General features: G+C 36.8%; 3 protein-coding genes across 5 annotated transcripts in view; 1 reads left to right on the top strand and 2 right to left on the bottom strand.

Annotated features, from left to right (window-relative positions):
- Positions 1–14706, bottom strand: part of Axn (protein axin) — a 30347-nt gene extending 15641 nt beyond the window's left edge. For both annotated transcript variants that reach the window (XM_033334077.2, XM_033334082.2), the window contains exon 1: positions 14258–14706. The gene's annotated coding sequence lies outside the window, so the exon portion shown is untranslated. The remainder of the gene's footprint in view (positions 1–14257) is intronic.
- Positions 14707–15996: 1290 nt separating this feature from the next.
- On the top strand, positions 15997–20811 carry Hs3st-B (Heparan sulfate 3-O sulfotransferase-B). Of its 2 annotated transcripts, none has more exons than XM_033334189.2 (4): positions 15997–16164; positions 17383–17997; positions 18356–18846; positions 19167–20811. In XM_033334189.2, the coding sequence occupies exons 2-4, from the start codon at positions 17501–17503 to the stop codon at positions 19289–19291; spliced, it is 1113 nt and encodes a 370-aa protein (XP_033190080.1). In that variant the 5' UTR covers positions 15997–16164; positions 17383–17500; the 3' UTR covers positions 19292–20811. The 2 variants fall into 2 exon arrangements, with proteins under 2 accessions (XP_033190080.1, XP_033190078.1); XM_033334187.2 differs by having other exon boundaries at positions 15997–16400.
- Positions 20812–21070: 259 nt separating this feature from the next.
- The window catches only part of LOC117156780 (UNC93-like protein), a 57130-nt gene continuing 51318 nt past the window's right edge, over positions 21071–26882 (bottom strand). The window contains exon 6 of the mRNA XM_033334119.2: positions 21071–24787. Within this exon, the coding sequence (XP_033190010.1) occupies positions 24468–24787 (320 nt within the window). The 3' untranslated portion in view covers positions 21071–24467. The remainder of the gene's footprint in view (positions 24788–26882) is intronic.

The raw sequence follows: 26882 nt of genomic DNA, 5'->3' as shown, positions 1-26882 counted from the left end.
TTTTACAGTTTCGAGAAATGGCAGCAAAACAAACGGTTAAGTACGCCAAGTTAGATTATAGATCGATGAAAAGTCCGAGCGATTGTATAGACGTGTACTCTTCGATCGCCGACTCAAAATTTTATTCCGTGAAATCTTTTCGTTCGTACCGAATCAGCGAAACGAGCACAAAAACAGGGGCTGAAGGAACGGCTCGGTTGAATGTGAATACGACAAAGGATGCCGAGGAAGACCTGTGCCCCATACAACGTACACGGTAAGACTGAAACTACACAGTGACCGTAGAGCCAAGGGAGAGCGAGCATTACATATCTCTCTCCCTTGGCTTTCTTCCTCGCTCTTACATCGTTCTTCTTCGTCTTCTTTTCTTCTTGCTCTGCCACACCTCCCTTACGGCCACAACTGCCTGCCGCCCTCTTTCTCTTTCTCTTACAAAGTCTCTCCCTTCTCCTTGTCCCCCTAGCCGGCCCGGCCATGGTGGACGTAGGACAAAAAAGTGGTAGGGTCCAGGTATAAGGGCAAATTCTGAGTTATATATACCTATCCATACTTTAAAACTCGCACGGAAACGCGAGAATTTTCATAAATTTAAACAAGTGGTTAGCTGTAATGACGAGGCCAAAGCATATCTAAATTGTTAGGTTTCTATCTGTGAAAAAGGCCTGAGCGAAATAAGGTTGTGCTTCGGAGTCGGAGAAGTTGGTGTTATTGTTGAAATACCATTACTGGTACGATATTAGCAATTACGTTAAAATTTGATGGTGAATTCGTAAGTTTGTTATAAAATAAAATGTTTCGAGTATTTGGTCATGTACGAATATGACATTCGTCTCTTAATACTTGTGGTTCTTGTTGTCAATAGAATTTTGAAAGTTTATACGCATAAGAAGATGGTATTATTCATATGTCCGGCTATGTTGTATTGTTACAATAAATATAATGCAACAAATTCGACCTTTAAACGATCTTAAATAAAGACAGAATTACTCTTTAATATCGTAAGTCTGTTATATCTTTACTGTAATAATTGTTTCATTAACAAAATTAGCGCCATATTAAAAATATAAATCGGTAATTAGACGCCATCTATCGTTATCGAGTTGTACTACTATTGATTCGATGCTATGATCATATAATTAATCGAACGTTAAGGTAATAAAAATCTTTTATGTATCAAATCAGACTAATTGAATTAAAAATATAAATAAGATATATCAATACACGAATATAAGAAATATTTTATGATTCGTAAATATTTGTTGGAGAATTGAATAAATTAAATGTTCAGTTAAACACGTAAAGACCATGTTGGAGAAGCATAAGTAAAATCGTTTATCGTCAACCGTTGTCTAACCCAGACGATCTCTTTAACTTCGTGTTCAATGAAATTCGATTGAAGTCGTTGCCAAACGACTACTTCCCTCCAGGTAAATTACAAGCCGACGCACTGATTTATCTTATCCAGCCGCTTTAACCACAGATTCGTCGTGACGTTCCACGTTCAATACATAACGACAACTATTTTTCTATTTCCTCTTCGCGTAATGGAATCTTCTCTAACATCATTGATAAATTGATAAAACTTTAACATTCTTAACCCCCTTACTTTTTATCTTTTCATTCTCATTTAATAATTCGAATAAAACAGAACGCCGAAGTCATAATCATAATTAAGCCGCGTCCCATCGATAAAAACGTCTTTCACGACTTTCTTATCTTCCCGCGAAATTCGACTTTGTACGGTACTCTAATTTATTTAAATTAGAAACAATTGCAAATTTCAGTTTGCCGACGATCCGAACGGTTTAATGGAAATAAAATCATCGACGATAACCGAAAAAAGGACGAAGAATCGGCAAGGCGAGGGAAGAAGAGGAAAGAAAAAAGCAAAAAGGAGGGAAGAAAAAATAGAAACAGAAGGAAAGCGGCGAGAAACGGTCTACCGAGCCGGCGAAAGAGAGAGACGGGTTACGAAAAGACCATTTGCGAGCAAAAGTGAGGAACTATATAGTAACGCATCGGTACCACTTGCACAAGGCGAAGCGAGTGAGACGCAGCGATACGGCGCGGCGGAACAAGCGAGAGAGAAGAAACGAACGTACGTTAAAGAGAAAGAGAGAGAGAAAGAAAGATACAGAGAGAAAGAGAGAGAGAGACAAAATGATAGAGAGGACGGCGCGTAGCGGTGGGGGAAGAAGAGGGAGAATTACGATGAGAGGGTATAAGAGAAGGAGAATCTCCGTTTGATCTTGCCGCCGCACGCGATCCCACACACATGTATGCATGTTTCTGGCCTCTCAATATGGATTCGCATGAATGCACCAACACATCGCGTCAGTTAAAATCTCTCTTCTCTCTCACCTTGCCACACAGTCCTGGGTGCTTTCGATCGACAGTGCACAGCCAGGGCACTCTGTTGCTCTTGGATGTGTATAATAAACACCGTGCGAGCCAACTCAGCCGAGTCGCCTATAATTTCTCGCGGAAAATTATATGTTAATGCGCCCTTAATGGCGTCGTTCGTTAACGGGATCGTTGTACAAGCCCGAGGGATAGAACCGTGCCGAGAGCGCAATTCGATTCGCTCGAGCATGCCGCGAGCAGCGCGCGAGTCGTCATTCAACAGCCTCGCGGTCATAGTTTCTTGTATTGCCTTTTCTTGTCGAATGTACACGGGTATATACATCTATACACATCTATACGCATCACACGTGTATGTGTATATGTACAATTCTTAGAAAAATCTGGGCGAATATCTTTAAAATTGATATTACAATTTAGCGCGCGCACGCGCATGCGCCTTCGTTCGGGATGTGTTTATAAGCGCCCTGCCATTACTCAATGACTGTATTTCCGACTTCGGATAGAAAGGCGACTTTTCCTTTCCTGTTTAATTATTAAACGGTATTTTTTCACGACCGTTGCGGATCTTAGGTGTAAGGTTCTTTGAACAACGATCGTCGTCGTTTCACGAGAATTATTTCTTTTACAAGCTTTGCTACGCTTTTGCCTGTGGATTGGGTGTTTCGTAGTTTAAACGCTTCGTATCGGATTAACCTAAAAGATCGGTGACGGGTTCCGTTGCGACTAACTGCTAAATAGTACATTAAAAAAACGTGAAATTCTTATATATCCCAAAGTAGTAAGGAGAAAAATAGGAAATGTTCACTTTTAGTGATTTCATATATGTATAGGGTTATTTTATTAGTGAGAACATTTTATCAGAAATAATAAAATTTCATACGTAACAAGCGGGCAAAGAAGAAAATATTTAAGTATCAGTATAACGGTATGCTTCTTTTATTTCAATAACAATAGAAGCGAATATTTTGTTTCAGTATCTTATACTTTTTAATTTGAAACAAATTAGAAACAGCATAAAACAATTATTCTTCTTTACTCGTCTTTTTGATACCTAACAGAAGCCTAAACCTAATTTCACTGAATCCAGCTTTCTCTACCAGATGTAATCTACTATGTTATTCAGAGTTTTCAAATAGAGCATCAAAGCGTTCAAAGCTCCTCGATAAATCTATTATCCTTCTTCTAACGATCCAATTGAACTCCAAATTTATTATCAGGCATTCAATAGCTGAACGCGACGTATTTCGAACATCGAACACATTGCTTCGTACGATACCACGCGTCACGTCCCTTCTGACCATCATGATGTGGCATCTGTACCAGTAATTATGTACGATACACAAAAAGTCAGAAGGTTAATCGAATCCATGTGTGCAAAAAATCATTTTATTTCGCGAAACAGGGTGGTCGAAGGGAAGAGCTCGAACTATTCATTCGACCAATATGAACAGTTATGCAAAGTGTTTGCTCATCGGTATATCGCGGTAAGAGGATAAAACAACGATACGAGCCAGTCAGGGAAGCTTCTTTCTCGAAGTTAGTAACGCTCATGACTGTTTGATCGGCCTCTTCGGACGGGGAAAAGAATTTCCCGTGGGTCCACAGCAGTGGAACAAAGTCCTCAAAGAATGAAGATCGCCCAGCTAAAAACGTGGCAAGAGAAGTGGCGCCTTTGACCCTCATTGTCTGCGCTCTTTGCCCGTCGCATGCACGGACTTAAAGGACTCTGTTTATCTTTTTCGCTTTCTTCTCTTCCCCTCTGTCTCATTCGCGACAATACATACATACTCTCCTTCCCTCTTCGCGCCCTCAGCCAGCCCGTATACGCGTAACTACACTCCACGGAGCCCCGTCCCTTTCCCTTCCCCGCGCTATCAATCATTTTACGTGTAATTCAATTTCCTGGAATAAAATCGATACTCGAATATTTGAGCCGTTCGATCGTGCCAGAGAAGAAATGGACGTTACCGCTTCAAAGTAATTTATCGCCGACTTATTTTTCACTTATATTTTATGTAATTTGATACTTGACTATAAAGAGGCAGTTTCTAAGAGGAACCGGAACTTTTCGCTTTATTATTATTACGATGTCATAGAGAATTTTATAAGCTGCAACATTCGAGTACATTTAATCGCAATAAAATTGGAATAAATGAATATACAACATTGAATATAATAGTTAGGTGTACTTTTATGGCACGCATGTTACTTAAGATACTTATAGATATCTCATATTTACACACCGTACAACCAATTACGTATAAACCATTTCACATTTGACGATGCACACGATACAGGCTGACACACTTGACTTGCGCATAAAACACCAACTAACATGTTCCATTGATGAAGTGTTGCGAGTAGTCGAACGAAGAAAGTAACGTTTATTTACTATCATCATTACGATTTCTTTGCAACGATTCGGAATCCTATTTAAAAAAACGTATTCGTCAAGCGCAATAAGAATCTCGGATTTCCAGCTTACCTTGCATCAAAGAAATGCGCTCTAATTGTATGCGACAGAAAAATAAAGAACGGGAGCGATCACGCGTTTTCATTGTTTCCCTTTTACTTTTTTCCGCTGTCAGCCAGTCTGCACGTTATCCAATACTCGTGCTACCGATAGACTAACGAAAATCACGAATAACTGAATCAGACGTTCGCTTCTTACATTAAAAAGCCCTGTCTCATTCACTCGCCGCGATATATCTCGCCTATGCTTGTGCACGAGATGTACAATTGCATGTAGATATATTCTGTTTTAGAGTACTTGAGCCGTGATGGCACACCGTATGCACCGATGTATCACCGATGATACATTCAGGCCAGGTATACAGTAACCTCTTGGTCGCACGAGAGATTGACACACAAATTGAAATAAACGAACCGACGACACCGAGAAACTGAATGATAAAACGGCGATGGTGAAAGAATGAGAGCAGAAGTAGCAGAGATGGAAGGGGCCACAAACAGTGAGAACAGTGCTACAGACAATAGAGACAATTATTGCACACACAGACGGAGGAGATGATGGATCAAACGCGGTACCATTTCGGCGCCCCTTTATCTTCTTTCACTTATCTTTCCTTCTCTCCTCTTTCTCTACCATCCCCTCGCTACCACCCCTGCTGAACCGTTTTCCTTTTTTCCCCCCCCCGCCTCCCTCCCCCCTTATCGTAACACGTTTCGCGTTTATTTCGCCTTTTAGACTGTTTAACTTTGATACCAGGCACATGAGGAACGCGATTTCAACACGCTTATCGTACTACCCGTTCTACTCGAAATTAACGAACAGAAAACACGCCATTTGTATATAATACTTAATACGTTTAACACGTTGATTGGTACGGTGGTCATCGGTGAGCCACGTTATTAAATCTCTTAGAACGTTTACAGCGAGATACGTTTCTACGAGAATGTTCAACAACGTGAAAGATAATAGATTATACTGTTAGAAAAATAATACAATATAAATACAATATAATATTTCGTAAAAATTAAACGTTACCGTGTAGTATATTTCTATCGCGGCTGCAGCAGCAAAATATATGAAATTCACGTGGCGGTCAATGTGTTAATGAAATACCGCGGATACCGGGAAGACGGTTCTCGGTACGTTTTAATATGTAAAAAGTAAAGTAAATAACGAAGCTGGAAGTTTTCAAAAGACGGCGCGCGTTTAATATAAATGCGTGTACGTTGACTCTTGGGTATCATTAGATAAACTTGCATGAATTTTATGAGTGTTAGTAATTGGCAATTAAGTTATATTAGTTATACGATATTAACTCTATTTCTTGGTTCCGGTTCATTTTCATTTGTCAACAATGTTTAATAATACGTATTTCCTTCGCAAGTATTAATTAGCAGTAAACTGAATTCTTAAGAAGTTCGGAACGTAGTATGTAATTACGAATTAAAATTACTCCGTAATGTTTAAACGCTCGCTTATACGAGCGTCATTAGTTGATTATACTTTTAGAAATTATTCAGAAATATCGTATAGAAAAACAATGATCCGAGAAAATTAAAACTACTCGAAAATGAAGAATTTTGATAAATTCTCTTACGTTACTCACGAATCATCCAGAAACGCATATTCCAAGAAATAGGAATAGAATGTTATGGAAGAACATCTCGAAAGAATTAAAATTACCGCGTAAGTGTCCAAAGTGGATAATATGATCGTTCATTCTAACATTCAAAGTTAGTTAATAACGTTAATTAGTATTAACGATTGTATTATTAATTTGCTATTACAGAATATCTAGAAATGTTTCGGAAGAAAAGTAATGTTATACGAGAATCTCTTGAAAGAGTTAAAATTGCTGAGAAACGACGATGATTAAAATTTTCCCCTGTATAGATTTAATTCATTCGGAAACGTTCCATAGAAATAATATTATCAGACAGCGAATACGTATGAAAATTCCTCGAGCACAAGGGAAAGATAGTCAAAGATTTGTTTCACCTATTCGCAGATCACATTCCTAAATTTCACATAAACGCGCAAAGATCTTTTGATATCATAAAAGAAAATTGCTCTAAAAATGATCAACGTTGAACAATCGCTTTGTTGAACAAATTTTCCTACTGGATTACTTTACGATACGAGCCATCGAGGGAGAGAACCCACGTGGTAGAAAAGCGATACGATGAAAGAATAGGATTACTCGGATGAATGGTTCCTCGAGATGAAGCAGTGGCAGACACCTCTGCGAGGATTACGATTCGCAAGATTTAAAGAGTTATTTCAGGTCATAGGGTTAAGTGAACTACACTGTATAAAAGGGAGCAACGCATGAGCCACCCTCTGTTGTCGTGGCGCATACACAGTTGTGGGAATCCCCTAGCGTGAACCGAAGATTGGAAAAGAGTGGGCGGAGACCAGTTCGTGATCGTGCCGTTTGATACCACGTGCTCGCCGGTGGTTAAAGCACAGGGGAAACTTTACGTTCTCTCATTTTGATATCAAAGCCGTCCCCCCTTTCCAAGGACCTTTAAATCGATGTTCTTTGACATTACAAAGCTTTTGCCTCCGGTAACATCCTCCTCGTCGCCCTGGCTCCTCCATCTTCTGTTATTCTTAACTCTTATTTTTGTATACTACTCTCCTTTGCGTGCGCTGAAAGTGACTGGTAAAAGCTTTCACTTTATTGCCGATAATTGCAGAAGAGGGAAGGGTCGTTGTTCAAAGAAGCTTGTTAGATGCAATAAACGAAAGGTCAGGGAGACACGATCTTTTTTTCGTTCAGACCCTACCAAGTCTCATGGCCTGTGTAGTACACGATCATTAACATTTATTCCTTCTGTTTCCCGGGAGATCGTAATCGTATTAAACGACAGCCGATACGATTGTTCTTCCTGTTCGGTGACAGCTCTTCCTGCTGGAGTGACTCATATATCAACCTATCTAACGTGTACGCTGTGACTCACTGATATAATGTACGAGGTAGAAAAGTTTATAACCCACTTGTTATATTGCAGGTATTAGTTGGGGACTTAACTTCCTACTCGTAAGCGAATTGAGAGACCTTCGTGCAAAATAATATTGTCGAAACCTTGAACGCTGGTTGATTCTATTTACGAAAATACTCTACCGTAGGGTAAGGTACTCGATAGTTTTCAAGGTATTCGTGGTTAGGACTGGTGTTAACTCCTTAAATGCCGAGAGTACAGTGAAATTACACACGACACGTAAAAGTTGAAAAATAAAAATAAAAATGTATCGTGTGAAAATATATTGCAAGTGAAATGTTACGTTAATGCAATGTTTGTTTATTAATCGGAATAAAAAGGAAGGAGTCAGGAGAATTTTCAGGAGACCAAGACAAAATATTAACGAAGGCGATTGATAGATGTAAAGAATGGAAGAGGAAAAGACGAGTATAGCGATGGTGTTAGTGAACGTAAAGTAGCACTGTGTAAAAGACTATACCTGGCACGATTATAAGCGCATACAAAGGTATCGGAGTCGTAGCAGACGTCACATTAGAATTTAAAGATCCATATGCACCATGAATTACAAGTAGTTGAATGCAATTCGCTATTCTAATAGAAAGATACCGTTGGAAATGAGATACGACGTAACAGTGAAACGTTATTCTTGTACTACTGATACTTTAACATGTACTACTGGTACTTTAACAGAGCAAACATACAATTGCAAACGAATGAAATAAAAATTTACCAAGTCCTAGACTGAACTACTTTCACACAACACTTTGTATTTCTAAGGCGTTAATAAACGCAAGGAAACACTGCCACATAGAACAGTTTTATTCTTAAAAACTAAAGGAGAAAATTGTTTCACCAACAGACTTCAAATAAAAGTTAAGACTGTAAAAGAGTGGACTGAGTTTCGTTTGCGAACAGTGAAAAACTGTTTTAAAATATATCATTCTTAGAAGTCATCGAAACAATCGCGTAAATTTCGCACTGTTAACAAAATTCATTAAATTCCAAGAGTTCTCGTTACTTTCAAAATATCAATGAGAACAAAGGAGCAACCGTGACAAAGAACAGTTCCATTCTCAAAAACTAAAAGCATAAATTGTTGTCAGGTATCTACGTCTTCCCAACGAAAACGTCTCTTTGAGAAAGTGAAACGATGTAGACAAGAACTGTAGTTTCTTGGTAAACGTTCAAACATTTATTTCTATAAACTATTACCTTAAAAGTACCTTAGCTCTAATTACCCTACTACCATTATCTCAAACTTGCTAAGAAAACGAGATAAATTAACACGTTGAATGCCACGGCGGTCACCGGTGACCGGCACACCAAGATTAGTAGAAGTACATAACTTAAACAATTGTCAATAGTTATAAATTTTTTATTATTACCATCGTTACTACAATGGTGTGACGAAATTAATGCAGTATAAAACAAACTAAAATAGATTTATTTCTACATGAAATATAGACCTATTCTATGCGCTCTCCATCAGTGGCTATCAAACATGGGAAAACCGGCTTTTACCTTGGCGAACAATTATCCTAAGGAACCTTTCGACTTGGAAGATATTTGATGGCAATTACGGGCCTTGACAGGAAAGTAACAAATGCTAAATCTTGTAACGGTCCTTTAGGATTATTGCAGATCCGAATAAGTATGATAGAGGGATGAGTTATGGTTTATGGTAAATCCTGGGACGTGACAACATAGAACAATTATTTAGCGAAATTGCACTACAGCGGCACGGGGGTCACCGGTGACCTCAGTGAGATAAATTCATTAACGATGATTATACACGATAACGTATCTCTTGTAGGGTAATATTTCAACATTATATGTATCGCGTAATAAAAAATTTACCGTGACACCATGGCCAAACCTTGTAAAACTGGCGTGGCATTCAACGCGTTAACCGAGGTTTAAATTAAACGATTGAAACTTGCCAAAAATCGTCTAAACTGCAAGTTTAAAAAACTCCCGAGATATCGTTTAAAAACAAGAGAACAGCTGTAATGTGAAACTATTCCATTGCTGAATACCAAAAGAGAGTAAATTGCCAGGTGTCCATGTCTATCCAATGAAGCTTCAAAAAGAGAAATGGAAAAAAAAAGAAAAGAAAAGAAAATATCAGAATCGTAGAAGTAAACCGTAGTTCCCTTGCGAGTAACAATGGGAACACAGGAGAAAGACGGAGTGAAAGAGGCAAGGGAAAGATGACAATATTAAGAAAGCTTACAGAAACGTTCGTCGTAAAGGTTTATTGGCGTGAAGGAGTTGTGGAGCGTGTCTACATCAAAGGCGACCGCTTCTGAACTCTCTATTCCCTTTCTACTTGAAACCTCGCCGTCATCTCGTCACCACCTCCACTTCTATCAACTACCACTGACGTCCATTCGCTCTGCCAAGGTTGTGCACGCAACCAGACACCCACCCCCAAATGTGTACCCTAGGCACATTCACCACGTGCGAGTTCCTGCACCGGTGGTTATTAACATCCATTACCATCTCAAACGAGACGCATTGCGACGCACGATCGAACTTCCACATCGATTACAAACTGGTATCTAAGAAACGGATGTATTATTCTTCCATTTCTTCGAGCTACGTTTTAATTGTTCGTTTCCTGGTTCTTGTGTGCGAGTCCTTGGGCATGGAGAAGTCTTTGAGAAGGCTAGAGGCTATTTTCAAATAACAGATGAATATGTAAGTAATCGGTGGAGGATGAAGACTAATTCTTCCGTAATATAATTAGAATTATACGTTTGCGACGCCGGCATACGCGTCGAAATTATAAACGTTTATTTCCTCTAAGATAAAGATAAGGTAAGAAAAGATTCTGCTATGGAGATATCATGGAAAGTCTATGGCGACCCATTATGATGATGTTCAAAGAATTTATTTATCCTAATTATAGTTTAGGTTATTATTATGTTTTATCGTATTGTATCACACCATTGGTAACATTCATTGATAAGAACTATCAAGATTTATATAAGCGTGTAAGGTCTAAACAGTCCATGATCAGTTATCATGACCAATATATATAGCAATTGTCAAGTACAATAAAGAAATGTAAAGATGTTCGTGTTCTTAAACTTTCACGACCAGTGTATACAATATAATTAGAAGGCTCATATAAATTGAAGGATTTTATACTTAACACGTTGAATGCCATGGGGGTCACCGGTGACCGGCGCACCCAGATTAGTAGAAGTAGATAGATCTATTATGTGTTGTCGAATATGGAAAAATCCGCTTTTACTTTAGTGAACAATAACCCTAAGGAACGTTTCGACTTGAAAGCTGTTTGATAGCAATTAAGGGCTTTGACAGTAAAGTAACAAATGCTAAATCTTGTAACGATCCTTTAGGATTATTGCAGATCCGAATAAGTATGACCGAGGGATGAATTATGGTAGATCCCGGGACAACAATTAAATTCCCATAGAACAATTAAATAATTAAAATGCTAAATATTAAAATATTAAAATGCTAAATAGCAACGCGAAGAAATAATATGAGATAATTGATAATCGCAAAAAAATAAGTGAATCGAGCGAAATTGCACTACAGCGCCATGGGGGTCACCGGTCACCTCAGTGAGATAAATTCATTAACGACGATTATACACGGTAACATATCTCTAGTAGGTAATATTTCAACATTGTATGTATCGCATAATAAAAAATTCATAGTGGCGCCACGGCCAAACCTTGTAAAACTGGCGTGACATTCAACGTGTTAAAGTTTCGCCCTGTTTGAGAGTGAAATTATACCAATGTTTATAAATATCTATTATAATGTCGAGTCTGGCAAATTAACGATAGTAGATCTGATAATTACAAGACTTGCGAATTATTTCTATCATCGTACTTGCGAAGGAATATTCGTTTTGGAGTATTTCTCATGACTGAGCTTATTGGAGTACCACGTACTCCAATATATTATAATTGAATTATTCGTATTTGTTTGGTAAGTCTAACGGATAATTGTGCTTAATCTGTACGAACTACTCGGATTACCCTTTAATTATCGGTTAGCCTAATGTTTTGTAAACTTATTCAATTTGGAACGAAGTAATTAAATCAGATGATCAAGAGTTAAGCACCTACGCTCGATCGTTACGTAGCCATTAACCTCAAAGCTGAATGAATTTTCTGTGGAATAATATTTTAATCCGGTTGCATTTCCGTATCGTATAACAAATAAACACGATTAAGATAATTACTGCACGCTTGGCAAAAAATGTATAGATTGGTTGAAAAGTATTATACATTCTCGCTTCAGCCATTATACGATATAATACATTAATTAAAAGCGAGCTAAATCACGTATTTCTCATCAAACCTCCGCCACATATTCCATTAACACTAGCCAATGAAACTTGCCACCGTTTTCAGCAACAGTGATTCTCAACATGTTTCCCATAATCATAATTTGTTCCTACATGCTGATAATCATTTATTTCATTACCAAATTTGTCAATGTTCTTAACGGTAGAGTTTTAGATAAAAAATAACATCAAATTGATGACCGATATCGTCAAGATATTGTATATCATTTTTATCATAGTACTTGTAGAGAAATATCTGTTTTGGAGTATTCCTCTTGATTAGAGTTATTGCGGTATTATATGATCCAATAATTAAAATTAATGACAGTAACTTAAGTTAAAATTAACCTATATTGCTATATTATTATATAGTATATTATTTAACTTAAATCCCTATTATCAATCTTAATTATTAGAGCATATAGTACTTCCATAATTCTAATTATCAGGAACACTCCAAACCGAATATTCCTAAATTACTAAAATATCCTAAAGTAATTCGCTAAATCTCCGAGTATCTAAATAAATAACGAGGCAGCCTAAATAACTTCGAAATCAATTGCAACTAATAATTGCAATCTTGAAAAAAAAACCGAAAGAAACAAAAATTAAAATCAACCTCCCCTTCTCCATCGGATCGAGTATCTTCCCAAACAATTTCCCAACGATACAGTAACAGAACCAGGAAGTAATGGTGTCTTAATTATTCGCCGCATTTATCGTGAACTGTCGTCAATTACGGAAAGAAGTCCAGGATAATGGGCGGGGGGAGGAATCGAAGGAGTGGGAGGTAGATCTGTAGAGGGGGAGGGGGAAGGACTCACGTCGACTTCAGCGGATTTTATCGGTTTTTACTGAATTATTTATAAAATCTCTGATTGATATTCACGATTATCAGGAGGAGCCCGTGCTCTCGCACACCCGTAAGCATATGTATTGTTTTGATAAAGAAAGCCGAGGTGGAAGGGATGGGGGGGGCGGATCGCGCGTGTAGCAGAATCATGTACCGCGAGAGAGAGCCCGCGGGAGACGAGAGGACTCGCGCGCGGCGAGGTTTCACAGGATGAAAAAGGAGCAGAGTAAATGAGAGAAAGAAATATAAAACGAGAGGAAGAGAGAGGGAGAACGAAACGGACGTGGAACCGGAACGATCGCGGAGGCTCGAGGGAAAAAAGGTAGGGCACGGAGCGAGGAACGAAACTGCGACTGGCAGAAAAGCTGGTGGAACGACTCGAGAAGAAAACGCACGGCTGCGTTCGGTGGTGGGTACCGTCAAGAAAGAGAGCTCGATTCGTGAATACACGCGCCCCGAGACGCGCAAAGCTCTCGTGGCTAGAAGCAGAGTGAAAGAGAGCGGGAAAGGGAGGGAATAGGAAAGAGGAAAGGAGAAGGCTATAGAAGGAAAAGAGAGGGATACAGTTGATCCCTGTGAAAGAAAAAGGCGGAGGAGGGAAAAAGAGACAGAAACAGGGGGGCACAGCAGAGACGAGAGGACGGTAAGGAGAGGTAAACGAAAGAAGGAGAACAGGAAGGAAATAAAAATCCAGGAGCGGAAAAGGGATCGACAAAGCGATCGGAGGGAATAAAACCAAGGGATCCGGGGACGTAAACACCGCGGTGTATTTTGGAGCGGGTGATTCTCGGGTGTTACGCACGAGGAAATCTCCGTTCGTGTTATTTCTTACTTCGCTCTTCTTTTTTTTCTCTTTCTCTCTCGTTTCCCGACGTTCTGTGACTGTCGACGTTTGCGACGGCGACAGCCAAACATCGCGAGTTTTGATCTTCTCGGGGTATATACAAAACACGGCCGAGTTGATACACGCGCCTATCGGTCCTGCCACAGGAACGGGTCACATTCATAGTATGCAGGAAAAAAGGCTGGAGAAGAAAGAGTAGAAGTTTAACGTGGTAAAGATTGGAAGGAAGAAAAGGAGCAGGAAAGAAGGCGAAATAATAAGGGGAAAGAGAGGAAGAAAGGCTGGGAAGAGAAGAGCAGAGAAAGCGAGCGGTGTAACGAATAAGAGAGACAAAGACAGGGAGAGGGATTTTAAGAAAGGAATCGCGGTGCTCTCGGAAAAGAAAAGACGGGGCCAGTGGACTTACTCGGTATATCCGACGGTGCTTGTATTTGCTAGTGCCGTGATGACGATGCGTCTCTCCGGCGAGACCTCTGTTTCATCCTCGAAAATGTCAACTATCGACGAAAAAATGGTACGGGCTGAAACGCAGACACATCGTACCTCTCTTTCTTCGTCCTTACTTTCTCGCTCTCTCCTAGCGACGACGATGATTCGGCGTGAACTCTCGACACTTCGACACGACGCACACACGCACCACACTCACGGCGAAATATATACACACCGCGCCGAACGACCGTAACAATAATGGCGTGTTGACACGGTGGAGGCATGCAAAGTGTTTCCCGATCGTATCGAGTAAACGGAGATCACAATGAATTCACGATGAATCAAACACTACACAGCTAGGCATTTCGCGGCTCGTCTCTCAGGCACATCTCGGTCGCCATCGAGATCTAACACGAGTGCGCGGGACGCGCACTCTTGCGGCCTCTGACTAAACTTGCCCCTTCAAAGACCGGCCAATCAACGGGCCGCATGGCCTATGCCCTTGCCGCGAGCAGTCCTGTATCTAGTTGACGCGCCGTCATTCATTCATCTCCAAGAATTTTCTCTTCACCTAATTCTGCGAGAACATGTTGCTTTCGATAGAGTTTTAGATCGGTATAAATCATTCGTTTTGTTATCGACGTGTTTTAAGGAGTGAATAAATCGATCGTCAATTTATTTCACTGTTTCACGGTATTGCTAATTAATGTTACTACCGAGAAACACGCACACAAATGCGCGTCAGCACGTAGTCAATGTATCACCGACAGTCACGTACCTAATTGATTTAGCGCCTCCTTGCTCCAAAAATTTCGTAGCAATTTTGGAGTATATATTTTTAATGGTCGATTAATTAAAAAAGATACAATTTAATATTGCCTTGAACATACTTGTTCTGTTATAAAGTATTTAAACACTGTAATCAACTAATAACTTTGGATAATTTCTTTTACTAATTATGCGTGTAAACAAAGTCATTCCCTGATAATTAGATATCATTATTATTTAATACACGTACATATTATGCTAATATTCTTGTTGAGTATTAAATGTCTGTATAATATTCTTTTTTATATGCTGAACATTTTTGTGGATACGTTAAGTAATACAAATTTAATTCTTTAAGTAGGCAACTATATATATATATATATTAACTCAAAAGTAAATTTTTAACATTCATATTAGATTATACTTATTTAACGAAATGTTATACATATTTAATGTAATAAAAACAATTATTTACAAAAAATATACATTTTCTGTCATGTTTGATATCTGATATATTTCTTTTTCCGTATATTAATTATTTTATATTAAACATTTGCTACTCCAATAATTAAACCTAAATTACATTAAATTGCACTAATGAATATTATAAATTGTAATATTAAATTTTTGCTATTATACAATACTTATTTTTAACAGATATATATATACTTCATGGTTGATTTCAACTGTATCAGCAAACAAAATATAATACATACTTAAATTTTTTTAAATTTAAATCGCCTAAAGTATTATAACATCACTAATGCCTGTTATACAATTACATTTCACGAGTTATCGATAAAAGAATATTTTTTATTCTAGTACCTTAATCTTTTATTGATAAAACGATATTACATATTTCGATTTTTCAGCTGGGCTCGGTTGCTCGATATCATAAGATCTATATTGCTTCCTAACGAGCTTCCCAGTTGTTCCACGTTAAGAAGAGTGGAGCTAGTGTCGTACAGTTCACAACTATGTTGGCGAGCAACACGAGAGGGAAAGGTTTTTAGCGCGCCATGCGATTAACAAACGTTGCAGCATTTTTACATCCGAAGAAAACGAGAAGAGCTCGAAGAGGATGAAGTTTAATTCAACTTCTCGTTATCCGATTCGGTAGCTATGAAATCTCATCGATACGCTTTGTGTTATACTACCGTTTCTCCCTTCTACTTGTTCCGCGTTATCGATTGTTACGAACGCGCCGACTGATAATGCGTTAAATGTGTGCACTTCCTTTAAAACGAAATCACATATCCTCGCATCTATTTACCGGAAAGAATCGAATATCACGATAGAATTATGGATACCGTATAAAATTAACGTGCGCTTGGACACTCTGCGGCATGGAGGTATGTTGCAACAGATATGCAATCACTTTTTAATAATTTATGTTGTTTAGATAGGTTGCCTGCTTGATATTCAACGTAGGTGATTTTCTAGTTTCCATTTTTATCTTACGAATGAATGAAATTCACGTTAATATGAGGGTTTCCTCTTGTATGCAATTTCTTTTTAATTACAGCAAATATATTTGACTGTATGATATAAAAAATATATTGTAAAAATTTTCATTACGTTTAATGATAATAATAGAAGTAATTGCAATTATTGGCAGACAGAATTTGTTGTATATCACTACCGTAATGAATATGAACGAAAACGAAATACTTTTTGAAATGTACTGTAAATTTATTGGAAGATTTTGATGTATATAACTCAGTTTTGGATCAAGAAAATACATCTATATATATATATATATATACATACACCTATTACAAATAAAATATTATTTGTAATATTGGGTATCCTTTTATTTATATGTTTTATAAAATATTTTAATACTTTACAGTGGTGTTTTAAAATACTTTACGGTGTGTTATAAAATATTTTAATATTTTACAGTAGGCTGATTGAGCACCTTGCACATATGCAACCCTCTCATGCGAGATGCAGACGGTACATCAAGCATGATTGGGTAAACTGAGACACGTTAACGTTCTAAAGACCATACATTAAAGGATTCCTATTTTTAATATCTATTTAAATTGTTATACTATAGTCTCTATATATTATTTTTGTAAATATTTTATATAAGTTCTTATAACAAGAAATCAATTGATGTCTGTGTGTATAAATGTATGAATTATAATTATATATTAAAGAATTATATTAGCTTTATAAATAAATATTTCTTATAGATGTAATAGATACAGAAAATTTAAATGTTTATTTGAATTTATCTGTTAAGAAAGAATTAATATTAGAATTAAATTAAATGCATGTTATTTTTAAATACGTCTATGATAAATTTCACCTTAATATCTTTTATAGGTATGATAGACAGAAAAATATCTATCCTAACATATCAGCATGGAGGTAGAAGACTGAAAGCTTGATAATAGAATGGAATCCAGGATGCCAGTGAAATACGACGATTCTTAAGTTCAGGATGGAACTTAGAAAAGGGCCTTGGTCGAAAAAAATCCTGGTTCCAGCTTGTTTTCTGGTAATTCTCATCTGGATCTTTTTAATCGACAATTCCTTACTACTCGACAACCTGCCTGGTAAAGCAACCTTCCAAAAACCGAGAAATTTCGTTCCACTCGCACACGACCCGAATCTGGATCGTCTAACGATCAAGAAATCCTCTCTGATAAGCGATGTCGAATTGAAACACACGAAAGTATCGAAGCTTCAAATGGTGTCGCTTTGGACAGGCAACAACAGCGTTAAAGGGAACACAGGATCCTTGCGAAAGTATCAGATCTTGAGACAGCAAGGTTTAATGCCGAGTAAACAATTACCCACAGCTTTGATAATTGGAGTTAAAAAAGGCGGGACTAGAGCTCTGTTAGAATTTTTGAGATTGCATCCTGCTATTCGCGCAGCTGGATCCGAAGTTCACTTTTTTGATCATCATTACATCAAGGGGTTTCATTGGTATAGGTAGGTTTGTTACACTGTTTCGTGGTTTGTATTCATCTTAGTATACACAGTGGCGTTCTAAAATTTTCGACCAAATAAATTTTTAACTTGATATTCGAAAGATGACGTCTAAAAGAATTTCAAATAATATTGACTGTACCAGTATGATAAGCAAAAGGAGATAACGGTAATATTACTTAAAATTCTTTATAAAGCGAAAAAGAAAAATCTGTCTGGCTGGAAACTTTAGCACGTCACTGTACTTAACTATTTTTATTTCGCCAATATTCCTATGCACATTCTTAAGAAGTTATTTTTATTTTACAAAAATTACTAATAATGTGACTTAATCAAATATTTTTCTTACGGTATATTCTAGGCATAGGATGCCTCCGACATTGTCCACTCAAATCACGATGGAGAAAACCCCGTCGTATTTCGTGACGAGCGAAGTACCGAGAAGAGTTCAACGCATGAATCTTGCGATGAAATTGATTCTCGTAGTAAGGGATCCAGTTACTCGAGCGATATCCGATTATACCCAAGTGAAGAGTAAACGAGCCAACATGCCAAAGTTCGAGGATCTAGCGTTTCTTAATGGGTCGAAAATCGTGGACACAACGTGGGTCCCATTGAAGATCGGAGTGTACGCGCGACACTTAGAGAGATGGCTTCAGTACTTTCCATTGTCACAATTTTTATTCGTCTCTGGAGAAAGATTGATCGTGGATCCAGTCGCTGAGATTACCAGGGTTCAGGACTTTTTAGGCCTAAAAAGAGTTATCTGCGAGAAACATTTTTATTTCAATGCCACGAAGGGGTTCCCCTGTCTGCTCAAATCTGAGGAACGTCCTACACCCCATTGCCTTGGTGAGTTGATTAAAAATAATTCCTGTTAATCCCTCAAAATGCTATTGCCTCCTAAAAAATACTACAGACTTATGTATAACGTATAATTTGTCAAATATGTTGGCAAAATTATCGCAAGTCTTCTAGAACATGTACACGTAAATTATGAAATACAACTATAAATGTGGGGTTGGTTTCTCACAGTTGTATGTATAAACAAATTTTCTTATGATACCGAACTTTTTGTGCTCTAAGATCCGTATCATTTGAGATTCTATAATATGAAACATATTTCCTGCATTAAGGAGGAGTCTAATTATATGTATTTCATAAATTTCAAGGTAAGAACAAGGGTCGTAGTCATCCTTACATAGATCCTGTAGCCATACAACGATTGAGAGATTTTTATCGTCCATTCAATCAACGTTTCTACCAATTGACCGGAATGGATTTCGGCTGGTTGTGAGAATAAATGCGATAAGCGAATACATATCGAAGCTAGTCAAGTAAAAGAACATAGTCAATTTTTACTGAGATACGACACGCGCGCATGCGGACACCATTAGTTTGCACTAGTTAGTAAATAATTAGTAAAAGAACCAGATAATACTCTTCGGTTAGTTTATATTCGTTTTTACTCTAAACCAGAATATTTTTTTATGTACTGCATAAACGTGGAAAAAGAAGAAAGGCATATCCATCGTTTCAATGTGTTGACAATACACAAAAAGAGAATTCCTGTTCTTGTTCGTGATATTAACTTTTAGACACGCGTATAGATTTATAGTGGCAGCAGAATGTTATCAATCGTATGTATCATTTTTCGCATACATATATTCCACTATATTTTTTACAGGACATTACAAAAGAAAAAAAAAAGAATAGTATATCCGAGTTTTAAACGATAAATGGCCATACGCGTTATTCTTTTGTTCATCTTTTATTCATTCGTTATTATCAGATCTATTATTTATTACAATAGAATCTTTAAAAATGTTTATTACATATTAAAATGTTGATTTGTTAATTCCATCTTCCATTAAAGTAGTTGTGCAGAATATAAAATGTTCGAATCTGTATTAAGATACGTAGTTACTGTTATTGATTGTATAGAGTTCTGTTTAGAATTAAGAATTGTTTGCACATTTTGTTGAATTTTTGATCTTCCAATGTATCAAGCACAGAATCTACGTAATCTACGTAATTCTAATGATATTTACCTAGTATATGTATCATTATGTTTAAGCAAGAAAGCGATGAATATTTTCTGAATAATTTAGTTGAACTGCGTCAAAATGTCTTTAAATTATAAGAAACGCTATAACAGTGTAGAAGTTCTCGTAGATGCGGAAACGGAAACTGAGTACAATTTAAAGTAATAAAAAATTACGTCTCGCGTTTAATACACGAGTACAGTTTTAACGAACGTATTTCGGTTAGAGGAAAAAGAAGCATAGAAATATTAATAACGTCAATTAGACATTTGTAATGACGAGGGTTATTAAAAAAAAGTTTGTGTAATCGTATCAAAATATATAATTAATTTCGATAGGTGCAAGTGGCAAGAGCTTGCACAAACTGCAATAAAAAATAATGTATTTATATTTTGCAAATGTGCACACACATACGAGCACAAATCACACATACACACACATACACACATACACACATACACACACACATATCATATATTATAAAACAGTTTTTACAAATTCAATTGTAAAGTTATGTGAACTTTAATTAAATAGTTAGAGAGGGAAGAGTAGTCGCATAAATTATCAGAGTTCGTTTAGAAATTGTCTTCTATATTGATAAAAATATTCCTGAATAGTTATTAATTACAAAAATTTGTTAGTATAAATTTACAGTATATCATTAAATGAAAACTTTAACTCGTAGCTCAGAGTTACGAAAATAATTCGCAACGATTGTATTGTTAAGTAGTTCATTATATATTAAGTTTACTTGCTCAAGTGGCCTAATTAATCTAAAAAAAAAAACAAAGTTGTAAATAAACAGTGATTTACCAACTAAAAAAACTATGTGTAATCTATATGTATACTTACGTTTTATCCAATCTTTTTCCCTCTTCGAAACGCTACAGCAATCGTTCAGGAAGAATAAAAAATTCCTCCTCGATAATCCTGTGTAAGTAAAAATTGGGAAAACCCCACCAGTGAATGGATTATCAACTATTCAGTTACAGGAAAAGATGTTACAGGTACCGAAATAACAACAAGTGCAATAGTCTGTTACAAATTTTGTAATGAAATATTGCTTTCGACTTATCGAAAGGGAGGAAAACAACACGATGCACGTGCACGTTTCCTTTATACAACTGTATAGAGTATTGTTTTAATACTTTCCGCAAAAGATTCATCCTCCTTTTGTACAAATGTTACGACATTAAGAAATACGTCTCTCTAGTCTGTTTCCCTACTATCTACCGAACTATCGAGAAAAGTGAAAAGTTAACGATAGAAATTTCAGCCGTACGATTTCAGTCAAACGATTCGTCAAATTTTCCTCGACCAACGTTTATCCATAATATGCTTCTTCCCTTAGTCAGAAGTACAAATTAAACGGAAACTATTTACTTTCTTGGAAATTATTAAGTACATTTTTGGTCCCATCGAAATGGCAAAATATATATGCATATTACGTAAGTATATATAAAAAGATGTAAGTGCGACATAGGTTTTATTGGTACTCTAATCTTATGTTAAAGATTCTTGAGCAATCTTATCGATTGGTGGACGGAATACATACTGTCGAGAGGGATGATATTACAATACACAGTAGGTCAGTATGTTCATCATACGTGATCATCGAACGATCGTAATAACTAACGCATAATACAATTCGATTCGATTAACAAAATACTGATTCAACATTACGTCCGGGATAGAACCAACTATCCTTTTATATTTCTTTTTTTCCTTCCTCCATTTTGGGACTATTCTATATGGATAACAATATAATCATCTTGGCTTGGTCCTTCGTTACGAAAACAATTGATCATGAATTTTCGCGAAAAGAAGAATACATACGTATAATAATATTCGCCTTTGCCTACTTTCATGTTTTTCCTTTTCTTCTCTTTCTTTGGAATATCGAAAGAGAAGAAAAGGAAAAGAGAGAAAGATGATCTATAAAATAAATTTTTCTGAATACTTAACGTTAAATTAACGACTACAATGTTCCTTACGTCTACTACTAATACGTCATAATTTTTCGTTATTGTCTCTAACATACGTAATTAAGATCATGCTCAATCACGATATCGTTTTCACGATTATTATCATGATTTCGATTATTACTGACAATTGGAAGCATTTCGTGGTGCACGTACGAGAGAAATGCATCGGATAGAATTTTACGATCTACGCTCTTCCTCCTCGTCATACTCTTGGCGATGGTGAACGTGAAATGTTCCTTGGAAATGTTTCTTCGTGAGTTGATTCTCTTCGACGGTTTCGGTTCCATCGATCGAATGCAGATGCACAATCCCGGCCTGTTTTCCACGACAGACTTAGCCTGCATCAATCAAACGAACAAAACGAAAATATCATCCGATTGAAATTCCTTTATCGTTTGCAAATTCCATAAAATGTGTCTCGGAATAGAGAACCTCGTGCCCATGATTTAAATTAATAAAATAAATTATCCCGTTGTCGTCATAGTTTAGCAAATATTTTAGTCACAGAATAGTTAAAATATAAATTACAGGCTCGATCCAGTGGATGTTTGATCTGACAATAAGTGCATCTGTAGTCATGAATAAAAAAAAGACAACAAAGACACGAAGTCGGCCAGTTTACAGTTTGAAAAATCGTGGCTTCACTGAGCCAGAACAACGCATTCAAATGGAATATCCATTTCACCGCATATACAATTGCTATCCATAATCTATATACAAGATAAGCGGATTCACGATCGAATCGCTCGGCATGAGAAGATCCGATCTTTTTATCACAAAACTGCGACACAAATTCCGATAAAACTTAATGGCAAGTTGCTACGAAGCGCTTCCACATAGTGGCAATGAGGAGGTGTCTTACATCTTACGAATATGTACGATCTACGAATAGTCAACACGTCACGAATTCGTTTAACGAATGGTCTCTTTTGCTTGTTCATCTATAACGAGTACAATGAGCGACGAAATTATTTTTACAACTGAAAATATAACAAAAATTTGTAGAATGATAAGACGGTATAAAGAATTTTGTAATAATACCTCATATATGTACTTTTAAATAAAAAGTATATCGAGAGGTTGTTTATTGTCCAATAATAATAAGATAGTTTGTAACACAGTGTACTTAGAAATACTTTTGTGATTTTCCTGTCTCAGAATCTAATAAATAATATATTTCTAATATTTGAAATTACTTTCAGTTGCATATATTTCTTATTGTATAATTTTCATTGTATAAGTAATTTTGTTACTTATCGTATACGTTCTTTGAACGTATTTTGTTATTTTTCTTGATCTTTTCCCCTTTGTACTATTTGAAGAAATCAAATTCGCTGATTTATATAATAGTTTATTTATGGCTGATACTTCAATGATACTTTTAATTTAGTTCCTATTATCATTTTCTTCTCTTTCTTTTTCTCTTTTCTGTTTTTTCAATAATTAAACTTACGCTTAGGTGAAGATCTCGAATAGACTATGTAAACGCATAAGGACGAATATGGCATCGGAACGCGCTTCTAGCACCGTCAAGGCAAGCAATTCGTTTTAACGGTCGACAATGGAATCGCTGTGTGTTGAACCGTTGCAAGCGATACGTGTAACAACACGTGCACGAAGCGGGACTGATCGTCGTCTAGGTATACACCCTTCGTGCATTTTCCTTATCCCTCATTAATTTTGTATGAGTCGGTTTCTTTCTTTTATTCTTTCACGCTGTGTCTCGTGGCTGCTCGTTTCTCAGCAGAAACGCGTTTCAAGTACAGAGTCGCGAGCTTTGTCGCGTGCGCGATTTGCGTTTCCCTTTCTCCTTTTCTTTCGTTCCTCGATGCAAGAAAAGAAAAGAAACGTCGGCGCGCGTTACGCCAACACGCGCTACGTTACGTAGCGAAGAACGAACGAAGCTCGTCTAAAGTGAAATTTATAAAATCAACGATCAACGCGCGAACAATTTACAAAAAAAAAAAAAGAGAAATTTTCGAACGCTCTAATAAGAGTAAAACCTTCTCTCCATCTTATCGTAATCCAGCGATATTTCTTACTGATAATTCATCTCCGAGATCGACTTACAATTTCATCGCAAATTCGTATAATATCAGTAACACGAGTAATCGATGAACATTCTTCCTCTTTATATATTCGTATCGTTCATCGTATCGATTCCCGCCCTACGTTCTTTTAAACAAAACAAATAAAACAAAAACCGCGCCTACTATCCCTTACGCTTCCTATAAACAAGCAACAATCGTGATACCACTGTTTCAGTCAGTTTTCGATAGCTCGCTTATCTATGTCGGATGTATCATCGTGCATCTTCGCCGACTGATAAAAGGTAGCTGCGTTCGTTATTACAGGAAAAAGCAATAAGGAAGAGTAAAAGAGAAGAGCTTGAGACACTGATGAGATTCCTCGTCGGTGCGCGAGTTCGCATCGTGATATTGCTTCAGAGATGAGTGATAATGATATCGTCGTCTATATCGTCCTTTTCGTCGTCCGTTTCTTCCACTTGGTTCGCCTCTGCTTGGGCCGCTTTCGGATCCTCCGCGATCGCCTTCAGCCTTTTCTGTTTACGCCTATGCAATAGTTCCACTATGATGTAGCCAATTGTCCCGATAAGAAGCACTGTTAGCATCACGTACAGCTTCATACGGGCGCATAAATGGGTGCTGTATGCGTATGCTATCACGAAACCGGCACTCTCCCATAGTCTATAGTTGGAGAACGCGGCTTCCTTGTTACGCCTGAATAGTGTTCCGTATAGACCTGCAAATCGAGAAGAAACAATTAGGTCAATTTTCGAACGTTCGTTAACGGTGGAATTTAAGAATCGAATTAAACTTTTTCGCAATTACCGAGATAGTTAAATTGACTTTCTTGAACTCAAGAAATAACTTTTCCATTGGCAATTTATGCTTTTTCGAATTGTCGTTGTCTCGAGACATTGCTATATAATAATAATGATAATAATTCGTTTCAAACTCGCGGCCAAGAAATACAACTCGCTTACGATTTTTCTAACCACACGCTTCCTCCTTCGATCTTCTCATTTATCCTTCCATACTTTATGCTTATACTATCCTTAACCCAGTTGCTCAAACCCACATGCTAAGAGTCTTTCTATTCTGGAACTGTTATCTCGTTTTAGCCAGCCCGATTGCTTCTGCTAACTCTTCTCTCCTCAGTATTTTTATCTTCCTTAACCATTCCTCCAGCTGTTCCAATTTTTTTATCCATCATCGGTATCTATATCTTTTTTTTTTTTTTTTTTGGATTTATCTCTTTTTCCTTTCAGCGGAATATCGCGTAATTCTTTCGTACACAGTTCTCATTGTTTCCTATCTCCTTCTAGTCATGTTCGAGCTAATCGTGTTTTCCTTTTTGTTAGGAAGTTTCCTAAATTCGAGAAGAATATAAAAAAATCGTATTCGTTAATAAACGTATCGGTGACTTTTCGTTTGAACTTCTACGCCGGACTTTTTCTACGAAACATTACGATTAAAATATCAACGATGTCGAGAAAATTATACAACCGTATAAAATCGAGTATCTTCTAAGAAAGATTGACCTAATTGTACTGGATTTTTCTTCCTATAGCTACTTTGCGAATAATTGACATACAGAAAAAAAAAAAGAAAAAGAAGTCCTTTAAGTAATCTCAACGTCATTAAGTTTCTCCTTGGAATAATTCCAATCTTTTTCTTTTTTCTTCTTTCTTATCAACAGTATCTATCCGTTTCTCTGGATATAATTTAATTCCTCTTTAGCAGACGTTCGACAAATATTTCATCCTGTCAATAGAAAATGTCTCGATTACAAAATAAAGGAATCTAATAAACCATCGATTTGAATTGAATATTCAACTCGAAGTCTCATATAAGTATGCCATAATCAGCCATTCGACAAACATACAATAAAGTTTTCCTTTTTCCAAGACGAGGCTAACCAGTTAGGGCAGTTGATAATGGCATTCTTTAGACACGAATTAACGGAGAATTCTTGAAGAGGAAGAAAAGACTATACCTCGAGAAGTTCCGGTTAATCGTCGTGTCGAATGAACATTGCTACTAGTTGTCCATTTTCGTATGAAAAATCGGTCTTTGTACGTACTTGTCATTGTGCTTGCGACTAGCTGTTTTCCATTCTTTTCAACGCTTATTTTACATATGACTCATGCGTGGTATATTTTAAGATCATTGCATAGAAAAATATTTAAACTGTTAATATTTAAACTTAGCTAACTGTACGTCAAATAGTTTCCGATTCATACTAATAACAGATAAAATAAGGAACTGTAGTAGTTTAATAATCCTTTATAAATCCATGTCAAGGTACTTTTCATACCTTACGTTAGATATCTTTTCCTCTTTTACATTTACTATTATCTATTACCAGTTATCTATTTGCTATTATCTATTACATATTCTGATTGAATTTCGCGATAAGAGAATCTAATTTCACTTGTAACGTACCATGAAACCGACACAAATAATCAGACTGCCTCGTTAAAAACAATCTATCGTTATCATCGTTCCCATCTCTTCTCATAGTTATTCAAATAGTGATAAATGAAATTGTTTTAATAAAAATCAGCGTATGTAAGAGATTCATGATAATCGAACAGCTGATAATCGATTTTTTAGATAATAACGTATATTCTAGTAGTTAAAAGCAAGATTCCCACGACTACCACGTGAATTTCCTGCACTTTACCCTGGCAGCCACCGATACACGCCGAGATACGCTATACCGTAACGTTTAATCATTGCGAAACATTATGTTATATTATATTTGCGCATTTTTAACCCACAAACTGCCGTAATATTGTGTTGGCAATTAAGTGATTGCGGATTTTCTCAAT

The sequence above is a fragment of the Bombus vancouverensis genome, chromosome 4 (assembly GCF_051014615.1).
Source record: "Bombus vancouverensis nearcticus chromosome 4, iyBomVanc1_principal, whole genome shotgun sequence".
NCBI classification, from domain to species: domain Eukaryota; kingdom Metazoa; phylum Arthropoda; class Insecta; order Hymenoptera; family Apidae; genus Bombus; species Bombus vancouverensis.
The sequence above is the reverse complement of the archived record's forward strand: the minus strand, read 5'-3'. Positions and strand labels throughout refer to the sequence as shown.